The 9,088-nt window shown below is 37.1% G+C and overlaps 3 protein-coding genes across 3 annotated transcripts; 1 reads left to right on the plus strand and 2 right to left on the minus strand.

Moving 5' to 3' along the window:
* Nucleotides 1-10: 10 nt before the first annotated feature.
* osgepl1 (O-sialoglycoprotein endopeptidase-like 1) lies at nt 11-2,798 on the minus strand. The gene is given in 6 exon segments (XM_057335237.1): nt 11-152; nt 305-588; nt 754-902; nt 1,121-1,325; nt 1,400-1,787; nt 2,440-2,798. Coding segments are annotated over 5 exon segments (1,119 nt in total). The 5' UTR covers nt 2,640-2,798; the 3' UTR covers nt 11-152; nt 305-411.
* A 244-nt stretch (nt 2,799-3,042) lies between these two features.
* adat3 (adenosine deaminase tRNA specific 3) lies at nt 3,043-4,833 on the plus strand. Its single transcript, XM_057336413.1, has 2 exons — nt 3,043-3,174; nt 3,645-4,833. The coding sequence occupies exon 2, from the start codon at nt 3,689-3,691 to the stop codon at nt 4,721-4,723; it is 1,035 nt and encodes a 344-aa protein (XP_057192396.1). The 5' UTR covers nt 3,043-3,174; nt 3,645-3,688; the 3' UTR covers nt 4,724-4,833.
* A 116-nt stretch (nt 4,834-4,949) lies between these two features.
* ormdl1 (ORMDL sphingolipid biosynthesis regulator 1) lies at nt 4,950-9,033 on the minus strand. Its single transcript, XM_057336019.1, has 4 exons — nt 8,599-9,033; nt 7,077-7,258; nt 6,482-6,633; nt 4,950-6,144 (listed from the first exon to the last, which is right to left on the minus strand). The coding sequence occupies exons 2-4, from the start codon at nt 7,248-7,250 to the stop codon at nt 6,009-6,011; spliced, it is 462 nt and encodes a 153-aa protein (XP_057192002.1). The 5' UTR covers nt 7,251-7,258; nt 8,599-9,033; the 3' UTR covers nt 4,950-6,008.
* Nucleotides 9,034-9,088: the final 55 nt, after the last annotated feature.

A 9,088-nucleotide genomic window follows, 5' to 3' on the forward strand; every position in this document is an offset into this window, starting at 1 on the left:
AAACAGACAATTATTTAAATAAATAATCATTTATTCATAAGTAAGAAATGCTGTTTATAATACAATGTCAAGAATCTATCTTCAGTTTTAACGGTGGAACTTTGATTGCAGCCTCTTTAACCTCTGTTGTTATGTCTAATCCAAGGGGTGCCCTAAAATAAAAACATCTTTTATTACGTCAAAACAGAGTCCATCATGTAAATGTTGCAGACACAACTTCACTGTTCTGACAGAAATGGGGTTGAATTTAAATGTATATTGACTTTAATGATTTAGCTATGATTGATTTAGGCTTCCCACTTACTTCGGTTCATAGCGGACCTCTTCAGTGTGGGACAGGATGCCCTTTCCTTGCTTTAACCTCTCTATACCATTCCTAAAACCAACATTAAGGTACAAGAGTAGTGTTCACTATGCAGAGATTGTCAAGCAAAACAAATTAGTGATATTTTCATACCATGCAATCATGACTCCATTATCAGTGCAAAGCTTTGAGGGAGGGCAAAGCAACTGCAACCCAGTGGCATCCGTGATGATTTTGACAGTGTGTCGGATGTATTCATTGCTAGCTACTCCTCCCGAAACAACCTGTTGTGGGCGTTGTGTATAAAGAGTGGAGTACAGTTTTAACCAAATGTCATGTTATGTCAGGCACTCATTAGTTGAACTTTTAAAAAATTGTAACACATGCCAAGCTTCAATTCATTTTCAGGTGAAATGCAACAACCAAGTCGTGTGGTGCTGTAGACTTACCAGAGTTGGATTGCGCAGTGGTAAAAGACCTTTGGCCTTACAGAACAATATAGCTCGATGTGTTCGTTTAGCTACATGAGACGCCACTGTGTGTTGTGAGGCAGCAGCGATGTGTTTAACACAAGATAATAACTGTCCGGCTTCAACGCCTAAGGAAACAATACATTATCCAGCAGTTAATATTATACTGAATCGTTTTTTTGTTTGTTTGCACATTTAACCAAATATCCAATTTAATTAAATATTCACAACAATGTTGTGCTTTGTTCCAAATCTGGTCTATGTATGCTACAGCACATTACATCTGCGTAGGCAGTAGACAACAAGCAGCTCTATAGATTTGGTTAAGAATAAATAAAAACCATACCCTCTTCTTTCTCTTTTTTGTTTATCGCCATTGTCACTTGGTTTCGCAAACCAGCGAAAGAGAAGTTGCAGTCGTACTGCTATCCCATTGGTGACCTGAAATAGAATGCGTGTCGGTTTCCCTCTTTCGCCAGAAGCTCTATGGCTTGTCCGCCGCTCACAGTGGAACATTCTGGATGATTTCTAAGAGAAAGCCTTCTGGCAATCTATCATTAAAAGCAAAAAAAAGACATCAAACATTTTCCCTGTATTTATTCAAAGCATTAGAGTATCCTGATACCTTATCTAAAGTGTCCCCTGCTGCTTCATCCAGTGTTTGTCCCAAAAGGAGAAACTCATCGATTCCTTTGGCCAGCGCAAGGAGAGAATGTCCCCCAGAGATGAGGAGAACAAGAAATGGAAAGTCTACAGGTTGCAGCATTCTTACAGTGAGGGCATGTGCCTCCATGTGGTGTATGGGGATAAACGGCTTTTCATGAAGTCTTACAAACTTAAGACTGAAATCCAAACCGATCCCCAAACTGAGGGCGAGACCAGGCTTCACTGTTGTGGCCACAGCTGTGAGTTCACATGGTTCAATTGAACCCCTGTTTAGCGCCTCCTGGACAACTCGACTGATGTTTTCTCTGTGTAGATGTTGTGCTACGGTTGGGATAATGCCACCAGTACTACAAGACAGCAATTAAAACAAGTTTAGCTGATAAAATGGACATGTTCTGTTTTGTATATTTTAACAGCTCACTTAAAAGTTATGTAAGCAATTCCAGCTGTTAAACAATCCATCCATCCATCCATCCATCCATCCATCCATCCATCCATCCATCCATCCATCTACAGTATCTATCCTGGAGGACCCAGATGATTTTTCTGAAGATCAGTGGACAGTTTAAAGAATCAGGACAAAGAAAACCCTTAAACAACTATGACAAAACATATAAACTGTCATTGATTGTGCAGGTAACATCATACAGTATTTAGAATCAGGGGGATGTAAACTTTTAATTATTCTTTGGTGTGAACTTAATGTAAACATTTATTTTGTGAAATAACTTGCTCAGGGCAGGGATAAATTAAAAACAAACTTTAATTAAAAAAAAAATATAATAGATTTATACACAAGTTTTAAAAATGACTTGAAATGTGCAGGTTGAAACGTAAACTGTTAATAAGTGTCCAAAAAATTGCTGTACACTATATACACATTCCCATACATCCATTGCTATTATTTAATTTGGTTATTATATTTTTTACTCTATAAAATGATCCCAATACTTAAGTATACTGTATACATAGGTATAGGTTATGACGATAGCTGCTTACTCTAAATGGGTCTGTTTTTGGGAATGCAGAGATTCCCCCAAAATCACTCCGTTCTCATCCAGCACTGCCGCCCCAGTCTCATCACAGCTCGTCTCAATCCCCAAAACTAATCTCGGACGAACTGAACTCAGTCCTCTTCTGACATGCACACAGTGCTTCATCCAGAAGCGAACCGGTCCAGTCAAGGCTCTTGGATTCATGTTGGTCTCATAGATTTATAATATTGTCCTCATTAACATTGGTCCCCTCAATCGGACAGCAAGATCACAGTCAATTCAGTTATGTTAAACAATTCTCGTAAATGTTAAACAATCCTAAACAACACTGAAAAACCTGCATGTCATTAAAGTTCACCCAGACACGGCATGACGCGAGTGTTACATATAAATAAATCCTACTGAAAACATCTTAGGCAGGGTTCCGTTTTAAACAATTTTAAATTGTGATTTAAACACTGTACAATTGTTCATATCGAAGTATAATTTAATTAATATAAATTAATAAAATTCATATTTTGAAAAAGGTTTAGCGTCTCGTGCAAAATAAAGTATACTGTAGGAACCATAGCGTGTACTTGTTTCCGGGGAGAAATATAACCGGAGGGAGGGATGGAGACACATGGGGTAGATGTGTCGTACTGAAAGATTAAAGATAGCTTTACACTGTGGCTGTCCTAAAATCATTCCTATGACAATTTCGAAGTCCTGTTTTTATTTGTAACGTCCTTCAAATAAGGTAACTGTCCAACATGTTTTGAATGGTTTACATAAATTGTTGCGAGCACTTTCATTGTTTTTACCACGTTTGTTTATTTATTCTTTTATTTAACCTCGCACACTAGTTTATTTTAATGGTCATGTGTTGTAATACATTTATTTAAATTTAAAGGGTAAATAAATTATATCATGTATTCTCTCAATGATTATGGTCATGTAAATTGCATGCATAATTATAATAAAATTAAAATAGATAACAAATTTAATGTCTGCACACAAATAAATATGCAATACAAGAATACAAATAAGAGTTCTGGCTGAAATATTAAAATCTATGGTAAAGAATTATAGGCTTTTTGTCTTTAAAAAGTGTTAAATTATCAGCCTTGTCAATTGAAATCGAATCGGTCATTGGTTGTATTTATTATTTACCAAGTCTGAGGCTATTTCTTTAGATTAGTGTAACACTGCCACTTGTATCCTTCACAGATGACATCAAGAAAATCCTGACAATCATTCATTGAGTGAATAAGATGGAGCCACAGGCCAAACGAAAGAAGGAAATGGATGGATTTGATGTAGAGTGTTGGAATATTCTTCCTGTTTTATCTGATGAGCAATCTCAAGACACTGAATTGTTATCAGCCTATGCAGCACCCATCATTGAGAAAAAACAAACATCTCGCTTGATGAAAGAGCTTTCTCTGGTCTACCCCTTGCCTGGCCTCCATCACATTAAAAGAGTAAGAGCTTCCAATGACAAAAGCAGCTCTCATCCTTTGGAGGTCATTGTGTGCTTGGTCAGGGACATGCAAGAAGCGACGAACGGCAAAGGAGTTGCACTTGCTGATCTGCTTGGCTCACAGTCTTTTGACTTTAGTGGTTTGGGAGAGCCTTTTCTTGTTAAAATCCCAGCTACTCCGCCACTAACCAGACCACAGTTTGAAAAAGCTAGAAAACACTGGCCTACGTCTTTTCACGAGGATAAACTAATAACATCAGCTCTGAGAGGTCAGTTATTCACTGCTGCTCAGAAAGCGAAAATTCTGGAGTATATGACTGTTGCTGTCCAAGCTGCAAAATCAGGGCAGGAAATGGGAATGAATACTGTGGGTGCAGTGATTGTTGATCCAGAGTCTGAGCAGATTGTCGCTGTGAGTCATGACTGTAAGAACAGCTCTCATCCGCTCCATCATGCTGTAATGGTCTGTATTGATCTTGTGGCCTATGGGCAGGGAGGTGGAGCCTACAACTACGACAAATATCCAGCCTGTCAGTTTAGCAGCCAAGAGTCCCTTAGGAATTCCTTCAAAGCTGTCAGTGCGAAAGAATCTAGCCAGCCATACATCTGCACTGGATATGACCTTTATGTCACTAGAGAGCCATGCGTGATGTGTGCGATGGCACTGGTCCACTCTAGAATAAACCGAGTGTTTTATGGAACAGCCTTTGCGGATGGTGCTTTGGGAACCAAATATAAAATTCATTGTGAAAAAGATTTAAATCACCGCTTTGAGGTGTTTAAAGGGGTGATGCTAAATACATGTGAGGCCTTGTGTAAAAAGTGATTTTTATCTTGGTTCTTAAGCGATGTGTGCAATATTAAACATTGCATTTTATTTGTTTTACTTTTACAATCTAGTCATTTTTTATAGGACCATAATAAAAGGTATGGGAAAAACTGAGTTGTTGTCTGCCTTTAAATGTACATTCGTAAAATATTAATTTTGTCAGATATAGGTACTTCATTTTTATCAGGTTTTTTTTTCATTTTAGGACACAACAAGGTTTCTAATACTTTGCAAAGTTTATTTGTTTGTAGCATGTCATACAGCACATAACATACTATGTCCATACCTCTTGAAAACAGAAGGAAAAATAAACAATTGGCGCAATTCAACCTTAGATATTGTCAGGAGACAGTAAGAAACAGTGGAAGGGTGCAGTTGTTTAGACCAAAGAAACTGGACAATTTGTGGACAAGATTGGTAATGTTTAGAGTTTCACAACAATATACTGTATAAAGTCAACATGAAATAGCATTTACAACCCTACTTCCATAATATGACACATGTCAGAATTAAACATGATTTTTAACAACACACAATTACATAGGGACTTCTCAGAATGGTACCAGGGTGTTGGGAAAAAAATAAGTGGGGCAAGTTATTACAGCATGATGAAAGAATACATCTTGTTTTGATTTCATGTTGACTTTATTGAATAGGTAAATAACCTACATACTAAAGGTTTGTTAATGTTAATTATTTTTTCATTGTCACTTCTAAGATGTAAGGCATGAAACTAATATATAAAACTATACATAATAGTGTGACTAAACACATACCTTTTAGGAAATCATGCAAATTGAGTTTTTATTTCTCTATAAAGCAACGGTAATTTAAACAAAACTCAAGAACCAGCAAAATGGTTACATGGCTATTAAACAATTTTAAAAACACATTTTGTCAATTCATGGCATCAACAAAAGAATGCACTTAGAAATGTGAAATGACAGTAAAAGCATTAATCTAAGTGTATCCGTGTTATCTGAACAAACAAAAAACAAATTAACCAAACACCATGAAACCTGGGCCAGCCCAGATCCACAGGGAACACAAAACATCTAACAAAAACACATTAAATATCTTAAGTTAATAATGCTTGTGGAATCATCCTCCTAACATATCCCAACAGTGGTTTTCTCAAGATATATCAAACAAGACTCACAATTACACAGACTGTACAAAACTGTTAAATGTACACAACTCTGGTACAAAGTACAAAGGGTTTATCTTCTTTGCCATATCAGGCAACAGCTCTGTGTCAATCTGTGCCTTCTCAACACTGGGCTTAATACTTGTTTATTCCAAAAATCCTGACCCCATGGAGTTGTGGCAGTTTTGGGATTAAAACGCTCAATAGGGAAGCTGTGTTTATCACAAAATGAGCTGTGTCGTATTTTGTGTAAAAGCTGGCGAGAAAATACCTGCAAAAAATAAATCAGGTCATTATATTTATGCATGTGACATTTTATCCAAAGCAACTTGCAGTGTATTCAGATTCTTCAATGTGTGCTTCTCATGGATATCAAACCTAGAACTTTGGCTATGCTAGTGCCAAGATGAGCAACTGTACATAAAAGCCATATTTAAACAAATCAAGCAAATATGATATCTATGACATCATTTAAAATATTATAAAACAAGGCTTTCGCAACAAATGGTGATCCGTGTCGATAATATTTACAAAAATGCATATTCTAAACATGATTTGACATTATGATAAAAAAGAACATTAAATGCAACATAAAATAAATGACTTACAAAATGATTGGTGAGATAGTAAAGAATTTTCTGGATGATGTGAACTGCACGCCATAATCCAGCTGTTCCCAATGTGTGAGAAGTCTTGCTTTGCCCTGGTCTGGAGTTTCAAACGGTGTGCCTTTCACTGCATGCATAAACACATACATACCCTTTGGGAAGATAGAAAGATGATCTGAATGAAGTCAAACTGCATTCAAACACGTATCATTCTCAGATACACAATGAGACTTCATAATATTCTAGGACACTGATACAGTATCGAGAAGTAAAGCATTTGCAATACAGATGGAATAAAGCTGTAAAAACTAAATGTGTCTTCCATGTCCAGACAACAAAAATAGTACAGTTTCCATGTGAATAGCTTCTCTTATCATTGTACTGTACTGCAGACAGTGTCATTACACATCATCATGTGCCAAAGAGCTTTAACTTGGTCGATGATGTCATGCAGCTGACCTTGATTCTTTTTTCAAGTGAGTCCTTGCAAAACAATAGCACATAGACTACTAAGGAAGCACAGTGCACTGCAAAGAAAAGCCATAGACAAGCAAACTTGGAAAATGAGGTGAATTATTTAACAAGGCACACTTACAAAATTGTGAATGACATTTGTGAGGGTCCACACAACAGGAACACTGAAGAAAGGAATGCTCAACAGCACAATGTGAAGCATTCCTACACCAAGTGCATATGTCAACCATATCCCCCGACTGTTCATCACACGAGTGTTAGGGTTCACTTCACTGTGTGCCACGCCAACATTCATTTTGCTTTCTGTTGGGAAAGAATAAAGTACACAATTTCAAAAGTGCTTATCTCAATATATAATTTATTTAATATGAACAAATAATACAATAATGACAAGACAATACAATAGTTCATATTGCAGCTGTTGTCTGAATATGCAAAAGCCATATTTTTAGGGTGTAAAACTTGTCTTCCAATACGAGGTCTCGCCCATGCCCACAGAAGTATGTCACAGACCTACAATAGGGTAATTCATCATCATAATATGTCACACTGATGTATTACTGATCATGCCAGCTAACACTTATCTACAATAAGGATGGCCTGAGGCCAGTGTGAGAGTGTTGGACCAGTCACTTTCCATGTCAGGAAATTATAAACAAATGAGTCATTTTTGCATCATAAATTTATAGCTTTTAATTATAATGTCACATGCAAACATTCAAATGTTGTCAGAGGAATTATTCTTATAAAGGTAAAAATGACATGCTTTTACCATATGTTTGGTACATGGTTCACTGCAAACTGTTCAGGCATACGTTTAAAAATCAAAGTTCAGCATTGCCTAATACACATCTTTATCACTATCTCAACACAACAGTCTCTCTAATCTCTTAATTTCTCAAAATCATCTTGGTTCACTTTGGTTTCTACACTCGCAATTTGATATATGTTAAAAGATCCAGAAAATGCCAATATTGACTCAACTGAAAATCAACAAATAAATGCTATATATACAGGCAGACAAGCAGAATCAGACTTAAATCAAGTCTTCTTTCCTTAATCTTGTCAACAGTGTGCCAGTACCACCTTTGATCCTTTCCCGACTAACTAAGACTCTAAGACTCTAGACTCTAAGACATCTTAGTTATTAAAAACTACATACAGTGGGAGACAGTCATTATGAACACCTGTTCCTCATGAACAACTTCATCTAAAGAAAAAGGTCATATTATAAACGTGTTTGTTAACTTTGTAACACCCGCTGCAGAAAATATACAAGTCCATGACAGATAGTTAGCAGCACAGCTACATTACAAAACACTATTTTATTTCTGCACAATTCACTACGCACTCCTACAACCGCCTCTGTAACATTGTTTAACACGTTTCCCCACAGTATGCGCTTTTAGAGACGATATTTCGGCTTAGGGGCTGAGCCATGCTATTTATTTAGCATCAGCTGGCAGCTGCTTTCATAATAAACACCAGTTGCTTTTGTTTTACTCTAACGTTACTTAAAAAAAACACCCTGAAAACAACAATAAACGCTTTTATAAAAATGTAGTTGTCAACCCATTCGGAACTAGCCAGTTTAAAACGACTACTGAAAACGACGTGGATTCATTACAGTTGTGTAACGGTACCTTATTTGTGTTCGGGTTGAGCAGGCTGGAGCGCAGCACCGGCCTCCGCTGCGCGTACTGCAGGTTGACTCGCCGCGCGCGCACACACACACACCGCTAGCACACGGGCTACCCGAGCTAACGAGATCAGAAAATAAAATCTCGCGAGATTAGCGGACCGCGCCCACTTGAAGTGACGTATACAAATATAAATATTACGAGAAAGGTTTGAAATAGCTTGAAGTAGGAAAAAATGGTTACTTAACGAATGCAAGGCGCCTTCTCTCCTGAAACATCAATAATATTGCGATGTCAGTATAATTTCCAGTATGCATCTTGCTTTAAGCATGTCGAGTTTTTTCATCGTATTTTTCCACAATGAAAAGGACAAGTTACACTGCCCAGGTTATCTTTACCCTAATGAAACGCAGTCAAGAATTGAATACTGAATTGACAAACACGAGTTCCTTCTTATCTCCACAACACCAATCGGTAGAAATAACGGATCTAT

The sequence above is a fragment of the Triplophysa rosa genome, linkage group LG6 (genome assembly GCF_024868665.1).
Source record: "Triplophysa rosa linkage group LG6, Trosa_1v2, whole genome shotgun sequence".
NCBI classification, from domain to species: Eukaryota; Metazoa; Chordata; class Actinopteri; order Cypriniformes; family Nemacheilidae; genus Triplophysa; species Triplophysa rosa.

What these genes read in the sequence shown, in the direction of transcription:
- adat3 (XM_057336413.1), top strand. Translation starts at nt 3,689, where the DNA reads ATGGAGCCACAGGCCAAACGAAAGAAGGAAATGGATGGATTTGATGTA.
- ormdl1 (XM_057336019.1), bottom strand. Translation starts at nt 7,250, where the DNA reads ATGAATGTTGGCGTGGCACACAGTGAAGTGAACCCTAACACTCGTGTG. An exon ending in CAAATGTCATTCACAATTTT is followed by an intron (nt 6,634 to 7,076) that starts GTAAGTGTGCCT and finishes ATCTTCCCAAAG; the next exon opens with GGTATGTATGTGTTTATGCA. An exon ending in ACTATCTCACCAATCATTTT is followed by an intron (nt 6,145 to 6,481) that starts GTAAGTCATTTA and finishes TATTTTTTGCAG; the next exon opens with GTATTTTCTCGCCAGCTTTT.